This window comes from Cynocephalus volans, chromosome 1 (genome assembly GCF_027409185.1).
Source record: "Cynocephalus volans isolate mCynVol1 chromosome 1, mCynVol1.pri, whole genome shotgun sequence".
Taxonomy (NCBI): domain Eukaryota; kingdom Metazoa; phylum Chordata; class Mammalia; order Dermoptera; family Cynocephalidae; genus Cynocephalus; species Cynocephalus volans.
The window spans coordinates 12,327,017-12,343,245 of record NC_084460.1 but is presented as its reverse complement, the minus strand read 5'-3'; the positions used below and the strand labels follow the sequence as shown (position 1 = coordinate 12,343,245).

Genomic DNA, 16,229 nt, shown 5'->3' with positions numbered 1-16,229 from the left:
TCCAAAGCATTCCATAGATTCCACACTATTCATACCAAAGACCATATGCTTGACATCCAGCCAGTCAGTCTGAACAGTAGATGAAAAACCAGAAATCATTTGTATTAGTTTCATCATGTATCATGAATAAGATCCCAAAACTCATATGAGAAGGCATAAAGTTCTCATCAAGAAATGTCTTCCCGTAGATGAACTTGCTACCAAGGCCATTATGGCAGGTGAAGTCTCCACCCTGGCACATAAACTCTAGAATAATTCTGTGAAAACATAAACCTTATAACCAAAACCTTCCTCTCCATTGCAAAAAGCAATGATATTTTCCGTTGTCTTTTGGAACTTGGACTGAAAACAGATTGAAGGAGATATAGCCTGAGCTGTCCATCAATGCTGATGTGTTGAATTATGCAAAGGGGTTAACAATAGCTGGAAGTAGGAACAGAGTGGATGGGCAAGACTGGTGCTCTGAGTGATGGCATCTGCAAAACAAGGACCAAAACATATTTAACAGAGAAAATTTAAGAGTATATATGCAAAAAACTCTAGAAGTATGTTAGTGCATTTATGATTTCAAACGCATCCCTCCCAAGAGTGACAGGTAAATTATATGAGTATTTTAAAGTATACTAGAGTGGAATTTGGACCTGAATATATGGAGCATCTTCCCATGGCTCAGTACTTTCATTGTTTTACAGAACGCCTTTGCTAAACAGGAGCTGCTAATCTGCAGTTTGTCTAATTTACTAGCAAGTAAATTGTGCCCCCCAAATATTGACCACCCTACTCAGCAGCACTTACAGCTGTTGACCTCTCCCACTTCTTGAAACATTCTCTAGGCATGACCAGGGCCCCCTGGAAACCATGCCATCCAATCCCTGTACCTGCCTGACCACAAGCACTTTTTCTGTCGGGAGAGGCTTGCTTTTGAGCTGCACCCTTTGGAGATCCAGATCCCTTCACACACCCACAGAAGTTGGGATTCTGGCTGATCTCTTCCTTGAGCATTTACCTCCATAGACAGGTGGTTCCCCAGCCTGAATATCATCCTCACCAGCTTATTCCCCCTTCCTGTCAGGCTGCTACTGTGCCTCGGGGGAGTTGAGACTCCAAATTTATCTTCCTTGAGGTTAGTTTCCATTGAATGCCTTTTCTATTGAGTATTAAGTTATGTTTTCTTTTTTCTTTGCATGTCTAGTAGTTTTGGATTGTGTTCTGAACATTGCAAGTGTTGTGCTGTAGTGATACTGGGTTCTGTTATGTTCCTCCTAAGAGTTTTGTTTTTATTGTTGTCTTATTATTTTTGTTTTATTTTAGCAGGCACTTCCCTTGTCTGTAAACTCCAAACTCAATGCTCCCTGCAGTGGGTGGCAGTTCAAATCTCAGATCAGTTCTTTTAACCTTAGCTGGGGTACTTGGATTCTGCCACATGCATCCATGATTGAGAGGTCAGCAAGAGAATTGAGATGAGTTCATGCATAAAATTTGGGGCTCCCCACTTCTGGTTCTCACTTTTGCAGGGTTCCCCTTTTCTTTGCAGTGGCTGGGGTAACCCTGGACACTATCATCTAATTCTTCAAGCCAGTAAGATGGTTGGTTTTATCATGTTTTAGCCTACCCACATGGTGCTGAGCAAGTGGGGCCTTTCCTCAGGCTAAAAGTTGTAAAAAGATGGGAAACTTACCCATCTGGTCCACTGGTCCTTTCTTTCAAGCACAAAACCCATTCCAGTTTCTGCCTGCTCTCCAGAGCCAGTGTCCAGTAGCAGTATTTATGTTACTTTATTCATGTTACTCTTCCTTAGAATCAGCTTCAAGGCAACTCCATTGTTTGAATCTCCAATTCACTAGTTGTCTTAGTTGTGTGACTCTGGGACAGTTTTCTAAAGTATAAAATGAATGTACTAACCCTACCTTACAAAGTCATTACGAGTAATGAAGAAGAGAGTGAATGTAACAGTCATACAATAAATGCAAGTTTATTCTCCCACTTCAGCCCTAAATATGTACATGGTTAATTACCAAATACAGACTATTGAGTCTATCAGAATCATATTAGAAGTTTGTTGTTTGTTTGTTTTTAATGGAACATTGCAAGATTCGCAGAGGAGATTCTGAAGTTGGACAGGGTGGAACTTGTGTTTTTAAAGTATTTTTAATGATCTTTCTCATGGAATATTTCTTAGACAGCTCAGCTGTGTTTCCAATCAAATTGATGATCATATACTTTGTTCTGCTGAAAATATTCAAGCATTGCCTGAACAGTGGTTATATTCTAAGAGTGAGTAATTTTCTATAGAAGCTTCAGTGTCTATTTAAGGAAGAAAAGTAAAAAACAGTATCATAAAACTATTCATAGTAACAAAATTAATGCGTAGCATATAATTTGTTTTTAAATTTTCCACAGGATTGAAATGTGGAGCCATAATAATATGTACAGAAATAACTTGGAGTTTGGAGTACAATCACAAAAGTTTATTAATAGGAGGTAAAACTAATGTATAATGGAGCATGGGAACCAAATTGTAAATAGATCCATAAATACTTATTTTCCTTTGCTTACCAGACTCTGCTTGTATTATGTACGTACGTCCCTAATAAAAACTCAGCCATGAATTAAGTAGGGTAGAATGAACTGACTTTGGGGCTCTTGACAGACATTGGCCATGAAAGATATATACAAGAGAGTGCTTATTCCAAGAGTGGGCATTTCCTGGAAATGGTCTCCCTCTTATACCTGTTCTCTTGAAAGTCCCATTAGTATCTACATAGTTTGGCCACCACTAAGTAGAATAGGGGTGCCTTTTAAAATAGATTATTGTTCTTCATACATTTAAATAAAGTGGATCTCACTCCTTAAGAGCAAAATTATGCAGAGAGAAATTCATTATAAACAGACATTGACTACAAATATGTCTTCCACGTGAATCCTTAAAGTGATCCAGTTGGCTACAAAGTTCAGAATTTCTGGAATAACATAAAAAATTCAGTGCTTTTTCTCCTGAGAACAGAGATGTCAGCTCTTCCAGGAGTAGAAAGGAGATGGGAAGGGTCTCATTCCAGACATGATATCTATCTCACACTTTTTTGTAAGGTCCCACTTGCAAGTCATTTTATTAAATGGTAAAAATATGAATGTGCTCCTCAAGCTGATAAACTTGAAAAGGGAAAAGTTAAATCAGGATGTTTCTCTGGCTCATAGATGGACTCAGGTCACTAAGCACATTCTCATCAGAAAATATCTCAGGACTTGTTAGTGTCATAAACATCAAAAGAAAATATTGCATATATGGGCTGACTTAATGCCCTCCTCTGCAGCTGGGATCCCATTTTATGCAGTTAATCTCACAATAGCAAATATTTTAGCTCTGAACCATTTTATGCCCTGAAATGCATTGACTCTCTTTCTCTTTTCATAAGAACCATAGCAAATGACCACAAAACTTCTACCCCAGTGGTTTGCAACTATGGCTTCCCATTAAAATCACCTGGGAAACAATTTAAAAATTGCATGCCTGGGCCTCACTCTCAGAAATTCTAAGTTAACTAGTCTAGAGTGGGACCCAGGTATAGTGTTTTTTAAAAGCACCCTATATAATTCTGCAGTCAAGGTGAAGAGCCAAGGTAGAGAACCAATGTTCTCTCCAATCCTTCTCTTTGTGTCTAGGGTTTGCAAAAGTGAGCCTTTGCAGACTCCAGGAAGATAGAATCTTTTTGTCCTGTTTTTTGGGGGGTTATTACTCTAAGAGTGTTTTTACTTAGACTAAAGAGAACATCCATCTCTTGTGTCTGATTTTGCCTCTGTCCCTTGGCTTTCAAAATGGCAATGAACAAGGCGTGGAAAAATGGAGCATTCCTGCGGCTCTTTGGGCTGTGCGGGCAAGTCACAATAAATGGCAGAATAAGGGAAGGTAGCCATGCAGAACGCTTCTGTTCTAATAGGCATTGAAGGAGACTGTGAGTGATTTGGGGGCTAGTGGGAGAAAGGCAAGAGAGAGAAATCAAACCATAAAGAATGATCAAGTGGTATATCTATGACTACAGAGTTGAAGACAGGCTGTGGACATTGGTGACCACTCTCACTGTGTGGACCAAGTGACCGATGGGCCCTCCCAAGAGCTGTCTCTAACTTGTTGCTTCTTTGATCATAACAGAGTCAGCAAAGCCCAGGGGATTTCCTTTCTCCCCAGCACCCGAGGCCTGTGCTCTAGGATACCATTTTGGTGAGTCTGAGTTTCTCTTTGTCCCACACATATACAAAATCTTTACTCCAAAGATTGGATTGGGTTCTACAGAAGCTCCCTCAGCAATGTGCAAAAATGATGTAATGATGATTCCTCATCTGTGATGACACCTGGGAAATCACAGAGATAACGCAAATGAGGCTCTATTCAAGCCCTGATGAGACCCACTACCAAATTACTTCTGATCAAAGTTTACCAGAAATAACAAGACACTGCCCAGCAGTGCTCCCCCCAGAGAAGCCCACGACTGTCCGCACAGCCCTCTGTATTTGTCCGTTTTGTGCTGCTTATAACAAAATACGGGGAACTGGGTAATTTATAAAGAAAAACAAAATTTATTGCTTACAATTTCTAAGTCTGGGAAGTCCAAAGTCCATCTGGTGGTGGCGACAGTGACCCAGGCATCTCACATTGCAAGATGGTGGAAGCAGAGAGAGCAGAGAGAGAAAGACACAGACTCTCTTCTTCTTTTAAAGTCCTCAGAACCACGCCCCTGACCACCATTTTTAATCCATTGACTACAGCAAGGTCCTACAATCTAATCACCTCTTCAAGGCTCCACCTTTCAATTACCATAATAGGATTTCCCACCCTCTTAACAGTCACAGTGGGGGCTAAGCTTCTAACACATAAAATTTGGGGGACACAATTCAAGCTTTAGTGAGTTTTGGGGGGACATAATTCAATCTACTACACCCCCCCATAGGCATTCGGATTGTTCTGGTTCAGATTTCCCATATGAGATTTAAAACTCACATCGTTTGAACAGAGGAGCCATTTCAGCTACAAGACATCTCTTGTTTATCTTCATACCTATGCCTTTTCATACCTTACCTATGATGGCACCTGACATAATACAAAGATAAAGCAAATGAGATTCAGCAAGAATCATTAGTCATACATAGTACCAAATTTACTTCTGATTCAAACTTTATAAGCAATAATAGCAAGACACAGCAATTAGCAAATAAATTACGTAGCATTGTGACATTTCCCAGTGAGCCATGTCCCATAAATCTATACATTTCAGATTTATTTACAATAAGCATCTGACACAGGCAAGGTATATACTGCTAAAATTAGCTCATAGGCAAGGATTCTCCCTTATCTTTCTGTTGATAAATATCATTTATGTGTTTTCAGGATGTCTAGTTATTAGTGAATTTGCAAGGGAATTTGCCTAGTTCATTTTTTTCTTTCCCAGATGTCCCAGGTAAAGGCCAAAAATAACATTTTACTTTTCAGCACTGATAAATGTTTAAAAATGCTTTCATACCCATTGCCATCTAAGAAAGCTCTGATTCAGTCAAGGCAAGATTCTTCTTCCTGAGAAGAGTGGGGAAAATTTAAACTCAGAAAAATAAAATACTCCAGGATCTTAAAGCAAGTTAGGAATAATCAATTTGAGAAATCCAGCCCTTACTTTCTAATATTCTGTGTTATACTTTCCCTTGTAGGTCATGATTCTTCCTCAAGAAGAACATGTGAGTTACTCTTAAAACTCATATATACGTACATATATATGTAGCTGTATATACATGAATAAAAAATTTCAGACGCACTGCTTTAAACAATCATCACTGGATAATGTATTATGTGCTATTGTAACCACTGAGAGCAACAAATCCTAGAGCTCTGAGGTATGTGGGTGATGGAGGGACCAAATAGGTGCCTTTCCAGCCTCTGCTTCCAGGCAGAAAGGGGTAGCCCCCGGGGTTGTAACAATAATGATCTATTCTTTTTTTTTTTTTTTTTTTTTTAAAGATGACCGGTAAGGGGATCTTAACCCTTGACTTGGTGTTGTCAGTACCACACTCAGCCATTGAGCCAACTGGCCATCCCTATATAGGATCCAAACCTGTGGCCTTGGTGTTATCAGCACCACACTCTCCCAAGTGAGCCACGGGCCGGCCCTAATAATGATCTATTCCTATATGCAAATATGATGCTTCATCATTTAGCACATGTAGCATGTTTTTGCCATATTCATCTTGGAAACTCTGGTGCCTGGCATAATGTACCCTGCGCATAGTAGGTGCACATAAAATATTTTTGTTGAACTAAATCATCTATATTTGGAAACTCACAATAAACTTTTGCAGTGGGCAGTTCAGAAATAATTATTTTTACTTTGCAAATGAGAGAAGTAATGCCTAAGGAAATTAAGTTGTGTTCCCAAGTTCACAGCTGGTAAGTATTCAAATCAGGGCTTACATCCAGATCTCAATGAACTCAAAGAAGATTCTCCTTCCCTCCCTCTGGGGCATGTGAATACCATAGCCGTGCCCTCTTGTTAGTTTTCACAATGCCAAGGTCAGCACTGCTACTCAATAATCTCTTCACTGTTTATGTAACCTTTGCCTCTCATAATCCCCAGCTCAATTCCTGTACTCAAAATGCAGACAGCGATCATGTTCTGGATCCTTGAAGTCAGTGAGGTTGCAGGACAAGGAATGAAAACTGGGCACAATGCAAATATCCTTGCCACTAAACACCCATGTTCCCTGAAAAAGCCCTAAACTTAATAAGTCTCCATTTCTTCAACTGTAAAAGAAAGGGTTAGAAGAGTTTGTCACTATGTCCTCTTTGAGTTCTGAAAGTCTCTGATGACTCTTCTGTTGCTATTTTATTTCCTAGATTATGCCCCTATTTAGGTGGGTCTTGAAACTCTGGAATTACATTTTCTATCCTCATGGTGAGGCCATTTAATTTCACTACCTATAAGATCCCCCAGGCAAAATTCATGCCAGATCATCGCCTTCAACCAGCTTTTTGACTAATCCACAGTAGAGTCATAAACTTCATCCGAACTCAGGGTATGACTCAGTGTTGAGTCACTTCTGCACCTTTTAGATATGTCTCCTCCAGCCCAGAAATCCAACTCTTACTTCAGGATAAGCCAGAATAGCCCAGAGCTCCCATCAACTAAAGAAAATTTGTTTAAAGTTTACCAAAGAGAAATTAAATTTCAAAGCATCACAAAGGAAAGAGGAAAACAGAGGGACAGGAATGAGAAATGGGCAAGAAAAAGGGAAAGCAAGAAAAAAGGGAGGGAGAAAAGAAAGAGAAACAAATCGAGTTCATGCAGCACTGCCCATGCCGGGCAAGCCGGCCTGGCCGCTGCACTGGTGCTCACAGCAACCCCACGAAATGGGCTTCATGCACATGGGGCAGTTGAGGAGAATGAGTCTTAGGGTGATTCAGCCTTACATCACTGCAGGGAGAGTCAGAAAACAGACATCGATCCAGTGTCGAGGGGAAGTCGAGACAACAGTGAGGGGAGGACATTGTGGCAAAGTAAAGAGGGCTTCCTGCAGCAAAACATAATTCCACCCTCTTACCTGCTAAATCAGAGATGTCTGTTGGCCAAATCCAGCCAGGGCCTGCCAGCTTTGACCTTTGGTAAGTGGAAGGTGTTGGGCAGGGAACCCCACTTTGAACGTGTGCTTCGGATACATCGTGTTGCATTTTTCATCAGCAAAGGCCAGGATCAATTTTGTCAAGGTTTATTTTCTTTCTGTTCCTGTTCCTCGCAGCCCAGCAGACTCAGCATTTGCAGATCCTGCAAGTACTCCATCACGAACTTGCCCAGGCACTCCAAAAGTGATGGACAAGAGGGAAGCTAAAGTATTGCTTTCTCAGGACCTTTAAGCGCTGGATCAAGCATGGCTGGGATAAGAAATCCGCAAGTCTTTAGGGATCCTTGCCAGGCCCGCTGACCTCGATTGTTGGGGGTGCAGGGGGGAGTTCTCTCAGGAATGCATTTGCTTAACGTTATGATTGTGTCTCATAGATACCGTGACCCCACACCCTTGGAAGGGAAGGTGGCACAGCCCTAGCCCAGATCTTTATCCAGAAACACCATAGTCAACCAACAGCCACTCCCAGGTGCACATCCTCATTAGCCAAGAGCACTGGAGACTGGTAACATGTCCTCTACCAGTTTAATCTTCAAACATGTATGCGACTGAGCAGTGTGTATTTGGCTATTAATTCAAAGCCAGACAAGAGCCACTTTCAGGTAATTCAAGTAACAAAAACAAACAAAAGCCTGCATAAGAAATCCCACAGGGCTCAAGTAATTGTGATTTTATCCTAAAATTCTAGCTACCCAAGAATCTTGGAGGTCCTGCCCCCAAATTGAGCCACAGTAGTGACTATCTACCTAGAAGTATCAATTATGAACCTTTAACTCACGATGTGCATTTATTTTTATCTCTTTACTTATAATCATGAGCAAGTTGGGATAGAAAAAAGAGACCTTTGGGTGTCCAGACTCAAACCATCAATTATACTACCTAGAAAACAAGACCAATTGGGTGTGTATAGAGAATGAATTTGAGTGGCCCTCAAACCAGTAGAGCCCAACCTTACTAAGCAACTTTACCTAAATATTAACTATTTGTCTGCAAGTCTAGAGGTTACAGAGCCTCATCAGAGTGTAAAAATTCAAAGTCATGGGCTCTGTGTTTTGTGCTGTCATCATTGAAAAGGTTGTGGAAGGTAGAGTTCCTATGACACAATGGAGCTCTTGTAATACATGTCTTGCCTTCACCTCTTCCTGATTACAGGCACAAAACAAGAAATGTTTAGTGAGCAGGCACAATTTGTTAAAGTGTACACTTTCATATACTGATATACAATTTCCTGACCATTCCCTCCTGCCTAACATAAGAAAAAAAAAACTATTTGTAATTGAGCTATTCACTAAAACACAGGTATCATCCATGAATACCTACTACATGACAAACCTTACATCAGGTCCTTTGCATGCATCGTTTCATTAAAAAAATCACAGCAATTCTATCATTTGGGTGCAGTTAGAATTCCCACTGCGCAGATGAGGAAATGAAGATTAGAGGGGTTAAGTAACTCATCTGAAGCTACACATCTAGTTTATAAGTCAGGATTTCATTCCAGGTCTTTCTGAGTTCAAAGCAATCCCTGTCTACAGTACAGCCCATCTTTTTTGCACCACTCTTCTCCCCTCTCCAGTTTTAGGCATCCACAGCTTCTCAGGCACCAAGGCCAGTGCTCACATCTCAGCTCCCTAAGTTTATCTCCCCCTACACCCAACCTGTTCTTTCGTAGGCAGATAACAATGACAGGATCATGGCAATGACAGTCTGACCTCTAGCTTTCAAAGAAAAGCACAAAGAAATGACCCCTCGCCATGATATATTCTACATACCAGCACCATGTTGGCATGGAAGATACTTTGGACATAGAAGAAGCTGTAAGTCCACCTACAAGAAAGGTGTCCTTCAGGGCAATTTCAATGGGCAAACTCACTGCCCATTAGATTCAGATTTGAGCAAAAAGCAAATGAAATGCACCTACTGAGAAATCCCAACAAACCAATTGCATTCTTCCCAAAAGTTGCTGCTAAAAGGGTCTGTGACTTTGGCCAATTCTCAGTCCCATGGGCAAGAAATTCCTACAAGGAAACACAAACATGCCAATAAGCATGAGTTTTTCTCCAAGTGTTCTATACATAAACTCCCTCTCTTTGGAAATAGGCTCTGAATAATATAAAGAACAGAAATTCTGGAGCCAGATAGGACTCCAGAATTTCTGTTCTTTATTGTAAGTCCCAGCTCAGACATTTACTTGTGTGACTTTGGGCAAGCAAGTGACTTCATCTCACTGTATTCTTTAGTTTTCTGATTTAAAAATTCGGGATAATGTCTTAAGTTAGATTTCCCAGAAGCAGATCCCAAGATGAACATTTGAATTATGAAGGGAGTGCTCCCAGGAGAAACTGAAAATTGAGTAAGGGAAGTCAGAGAGGAAAATGGAAGAAGCCAAACAGATGTGTGATCTCAGGCAAAAGTCCTGCAGAGAGTAGTTTCAGCCTGATGCTGCAGGGGAATTCAGGACTGTACGTTATGTCTCAGAGAGAGCCCTGTCCAAAGGAGCTGGGGCATTCATGTTTCTGTGTCCTTTAGTCATCGGTTAAAGGCTGGGGGAAAGGAAAGTAGATGTAAATTCTGATCCATTTCCAGCTCTTTGCAAAGCAAGCTCCATTAGCCCAAAGGAAGTCCCATGAGAAATAGCTACTGGTGCTGTTCTTGGAAGCAATAGCTCACCCAAGCCTGGGGTGCACGAAGTGGGTGAAAAGGGACTCACGGTGATCTGGGTGGAGCACCGACAGTGCCCACCACAAACAACAATACCTCTCCTGCCAGGCTGTTATTAGTACTTTTACACATATCATATAAATACATGATATATAGGAGGCTACTTCAAAAAGTTCATGGAAAGATTCACGTTATCTTTTTCTGTTAATTGTAGTCTCCCTGTATTGCTATAGAACACTAGACCCCACTCTTCCTATCTCTCTACAATATTGTATCCACTGACCACCCTCTCCCCATCCCCCCACCCCCATATTATCTTTATTTCTACTTTTCTACGAACTTTTTGATGCCCTCATGTATAGTGCCTGACACATACTAGGCAGTTGAGAAACAATATGCGTGACGATTGTTACTGTTATTATAGTAATCTTGCCCACAAAATCTTCCCAAAAGTGGTCTCTCCGTGCTCGCAGCAGGAGGTCCTGCTTACTCCGCGATGCCCACGTGCTGGATTTGCCAGCCTGGTTGGTGCCTAAGTGCTGATTTCACATCATTGGCTTTCTCTGGTTGGTCTTGTGCTTGTTGCCCAGTCTCTTGACCACTGTCCTTTTGGCATCTCCTGTCCCAGGGTCAGAAAGGCCCCACTTCCCCCCAGGTGGAATGTTCTCAAGGGAGGGAGGTGGCAGAAGGGTCGGGTTCAAGTGCTGTGCTCTCTCTTAGCAATCCCACTGGGCCTCCAGCAGGACTTTCCAGCCCCAAGTCCTCCCCTCATTCATGAGACCTTTGGCCTTTTTAAGTTGTACCTATTCATCTTTCTCCCCTAAGGGAAAGGGACTCCTTGGAATGACCCACAGTCCACAAAAAGGCTTCTTTTCCCTTTGTTCCTGAGATCCGACCCCGACCCCAAGAGAACTTGTGCAGACCCTCCCTACCTTGGGAGGCTAGGGTACCCGCAGGAACAATGGGGCCTGGGCCATGTCTGATCTTTCTTGATGATCAGCCTTTTCTATGTGCTAGCCGGGCAAGCCCATCTATGAAGGAGCCTTCCCTCTGTGACTAATCCTCTATGTTAAAAGATTGTGCTCTGCTCCAAAGCCACCCTTTTTACACATCAGATCACAAGGGCTATGTCTTCTCACAATGCCAGACAGCCCCCCCTTGGCCACACTGCTCCAGGGCCTCATTTTCTGGCCTGCTATATCATCCCTGAAATTAATCTAAGAGAGGCCTCTTTCACAGGAGCAGCAGCAAATATCCGATTCAATTTGCTTTCACCCAAGATTTCCCAGGAGTCATGCCGAATGAGATAATCAATGATGATTATGGGGCTTGGCTTGCCTCACTGAGCCGAAGTGTTAAGAGGAGGGAGAATTTCTGCTTCGGTGCTCACCCAAGGCAGGTGCTAATTTGGGCAGATCCATTACTTTCCTCAGCAGCTCTAAACCGTATGTGCCACAATAATCACGCTGGGTAGGTCGGGGTGATCAGTCCTCCTCCCTAAGAAAAGATCATTCACTTTTGTTTCTCCTCCTATCCCAGAACATAACAACAATGAAAATGTATAGAGCATCTGGAGCAAAATTGAGCAGGCTGTTTGAACCAATGATGCTGAAGAGATTTAATTTAGATGAGCTAAACTTCCCTTGTTTCAGCTAGAGAGACTAGTCAATGCCCTTGCTCCTCATCCAATCAAAAGAGAGGATTAAATTACTTGTTGCTGCATCTTAACCCTAGAGGATTGTTTTCTGCTTGGCCAATTGTTCTGAAAGACCACAACATCCCCAGGGAAGGAAAGCAGGGCAAAAGGCTGAGGGACCAATGACAGCCTCCAGATCCCCCGCCACTCCCTGTCCTCACCCCTCTCTCTGTCTTGCCTCCGCTAGTCTTGTACCAGCTGTTTGAGGGTGGGAGTGCTCTTAGGCTATGCACCCTTTTACATAAACTGTGACTGAAAATGGGGATGTGATCATGTATTAGTTACCTATTACCGTGTAACAAATGACCCCAAAACATAGCAGCTGGAAACAACAAGCACCTATAATCTCACAGTTCCTATGGGTTAGGAATCCAGGAGCACCTTAGCTGTGTGGTTCTGGCTCAGGGTCTCTCGCAAGGCTGCAGTCAGAGTGTCAGCCAGGGCTGCAGTCATCTCAAGGCTTGGCTTGGGGAGGGCCGGCTTCTGAGCCTGCTCACTCACTCACATGGCTGTGGCCAGCCTCGGATCAGTTTCCAAGCTCACAACATGACAGCTGGATTCTCTTAGAGCAAGCAACCCAAGAGACAGTGCGAGAGAGCACTCAAGATGGAAACCACAGCCTTTTTATAACCTAATGTCAGAAGTGACATCACATCACTTCCACTGTATTCTGTTGGTTGGAAGAGAATCAATAAGTCCCACCCACTCCCAAGAGAAGAGGATCTCACAGGGCTTGAATAGCAGGAGGTGGAATCATTAGAGACCATCTTAGAGATGACTGTGACAGATAGGAGACCTACCCTTTTAGGGAGATCATCTGAGCTTGAAAATGAAGGGGTGTTGTCCTGTTAGGTGCTGTGCTCTTATATGTCTGGGGCAAACTCCAGTGGCCTTTCCTTTCTTTCTTTCTTTTTTTTTTTTTTTTTTTTTTTGTGGTGCAAAGAATATTTTCTGTGACTCCAGGGAAGGAGGAAGGGTCTCTGTACAGAACTGGTCTGGATGTTCAAGGACAGCATCAGAGCTGGAAGCAGGGCCTGCCTTCCCGAACACCGAGGACAACACACTAAGGATGTGTGTGTTGGCCTAGGTACTTCCTGTGCACACTGTCTAGCACCCACAGTCAGCAGCACACACAGGGACCGCAGGTAGGGACTGTAGAGAGGTCAACAGGTAGAGCAGAAGAGTTGGTGATCTTTTCCATCTTTCTGTGCAAGGTGGTTATGGTCATGGCCCAATGAAGCAGACCTGCCAGTATCATACCCCTTGTATTCCCTTCCTACACTGACTCTGGGCTTGTTCATGGGACTTGTTTTGGCCAAGTTAGGATATAAGTAGAGACTTGATAAGTGCATTTGGGCTTGTTCTCTGGGAATGCTGCCCTGAGAATGCTATAAAGACTCTTGCTGTGGAGAAACTTGGATGAAGGACCACAGGCAGAGGAAGTGCCAGCCAACATAGCTGAACCCAGCCTCCAGTCGACTTGCCACCTGCACACAGCCATATGGGCCATCCCAGGTGAGACCAGCAGAAGAATCACCCTGTCAACCCACAGAATGTGAAAATAGCCAATCATTTATAAGCCATTAGGTTTTAGAATGGTCTACTGATGTAGAAATTGGTACCTGGAAGTGGGTGCTGCTTTTAAAACAGAAAAGGCTGCTGCTGATGGTGACTGGCTTTTTCTAGCTCAGTGTGATAAGGTAGGAGGAGGGAAAGAGATGAGCTAAAGAAGGAACGGTTCAGTTTGTACTCAGAATTTAAAGAAAAATTGGAGAGCCTGGTACATGCCGAGTTGGTAAATAAAGTTTTTTTTTTTTTTTTAATACTTCTAGTCTTTTCAACAGGCAAAAGATTCTCAAAGGAAAAAATGGCTTCAGAATCATAATCAAATCAAGAGTAGGTATAAGACCCTCTGAAAAATTAAGATGGTATCTAATAGACCTTCTCAGCTAGGCAAATGGCTATACGAATCCCAAGGGCCTTATTCTACAGCACCCTGAAACTCCATCTAAATAGAAACATGTTTCCAATAGAATTGTGGGTGCTGTTTTTGTTTAATGGAGCATGATGTGATACATTAAAAAACCCCAAACATTTTTAAAGGAGTTGTAGCATCTTGGACAAAAGGAAAGAAAAACAGTTTAGAACAAAACAAAACAAAAAAGCCTTTGGCCCCCAAAATCTACAGGTAGGAAGCAGGCTGAAAAAGCTATGAACATGGACCATCTTTTATGGAAAGAAAAAGGAATGTAAAGGGTATGGCCAAGAGCCTAGAAGGTGTATTGAAGAGCCAGAAAAAAGGACTGGTTGGGAAACTACTCCCAGGGAGCAGAGGCAGGCCCTGATCAAGGAATATAACCTGCCTTGGAGGTGGGGAACTCAGGTGACATGTGCTAGCTAGATGTCAGAATTGCTATGTGCCACTCGCTCTGCCCCTATTTGAATGGGAGTGGCTATTGCATCATCTGGTCCCTGTCCCTTGGATGTTGGGTGCTTGAAATTCACAGATTTCTGGGTCAAGAGTAGCTGCTGCACCTGTGGGGCTTCCCCTCTATCCAGACAAGATGTAGATCACAAGCTCTAGGATTTTGAACCCCATACTGTAACTGGATGAGACTTTTGAAGGTCTTGGGAGGGGTGAACTTATTTTACATGTAAGAGGACTATTAATAATTGTAGCCAAACAAAAAGGATGGCAGGTTAAATATGGCCACAGAACCTTCACAGCTCCTCCCTCCATTGTAGGAGGTTGAATTTATTCTGACCTTTGATTCTGGGCTGGGCTTGGGACTTACTTTGCCCAATAGAATACAGAGGAAGTAAAACGATATGAATCTAGTCCTCAGGGGGCCTTGGAGCTCCCACCATCACCATCCTTGAGTCTGCCCTGACCTCACTGTAAGGAAGATGGTCTATTGGGAGGCTAGAATCCATGAAGGAGCATCTGGGGGTCCTAGCTAAAAGCATCAACATCCAGACAGGTGGGGAAGGACTTCTTAGACCTTCTAGACTCTCTGATTCTCCCACGGGAAGCAGCCCCATGAGCAAGCCAGACAAAACTAGCAGACAATCAACCTCACCAACTGAGAGAATTATCAGAAATGCTAGATTGTTGTTTTAGGACAGTGTAGAGGTGATTTGTTACACAGACATAGTTAACCAGCACACTTTCACTAACACCAGAGCTGTCAGACCTACCGAGTCAGGCAATGGTGGAATTCACTGCAATCCAGTGGTCCGAGAGGCCCCCAAGTCAGAAACAGCACCTGCCAAATGCCTGATCTCTCTTTCAGTTATGGCATGGAAGCAGTTAACACACATCTGATGGGCCTTTTATTTTCGAGAGGCAGCTGTATTCAGCCAAAACAGCTGAATTTCACCACATTCCTTTGACTTAAAGGACATTATCCTAAGAAATCACAAACCGAGGCCCTTTTCCAAACTAGGGCTTCCTGAGAGTCCACGGGAATTTGGGATCATGCAATTCCAATGGATGGTGCTCAGGACAGAAGCTGTAGTGCTGTAAGGTCACCTGCTCAGGTTACTCTCATGGGGAATTGCTTTTCATTTCACCAGTGGGTGAGCAGACTGGGTCATTTTGGTGACTCGAATGTCCTGGGATGCCATCAGGCCATGCTTCTGTCTGTTGAGAAGGATATACTGTGCGGACAACAGGGTTATCACAAATAAATACCTATTCACATTTCCCTGGGGCAAAGCCTACCCCCTGAATCAGTATGCAGAGTGAAAGCTGACTGAGACGTGAGGGACAGCTCTGTCACACGGCTCCACTGCCTGGTAAAATTCCATTAGCTTATGAAGGTCCAGTCCTCGCGTCACCTGCTCCAGGGAAACAGGCTTGCTTTAATTCCACTCCCTCATGTGGGAGAATGAAAACTCCTCAGGCTGCCCCCATATCGCTGTTTTGTATCCTGACTACACTGCACAGGGTTGTCTGTCCCTCCAGCCCCTGAACCCTTTGGGCTCACTTTAAGTGGAAGGATTTTGCCATAATCATCTTGATACACCTAGTACGCACCTGGCAGGTGGAACACATTGAATGAATAGCTGCTCATTCATTCATTCAGAAAATATTTGTTGAATTCCTACTTTGTGCCAGGTACTAGCTCCAATATCACAGCAGGGAACAGATCATGCAAATTCCTGCCTTCAGAACTTTTAATTTCCACTCAGAGGAGAAAACAATAAACAAAAT

General features: G+C 42.9%; 1 protein-coding gene across 1 annotated transcript in view; it reads right to left on the bottom strand.

Moving 5' to 3' along the window:
* Positions 1 to 5,477: 5,477 nt before the first annotated feature.
* The window catches only part of KIF16B (kinesin family member 16B), a 321,838-nt gene continuing 311,086 nt past the window's right edge, over positions 5,478 to 16,229 (bottom strand). Inside the window, exon 27 of the mRNA XM_063098597.1 lies at positions 5,478 to 5,563. Coding sequence (XP_062954667.1) covers positions 5,540 to 5,563 — 24 coding nt within the window. The 3' untranslated portion in view covers positions 5,478 to 5,539. The remainder of the gene's footprint in view (positions 5,564 to 16,229) is intronic.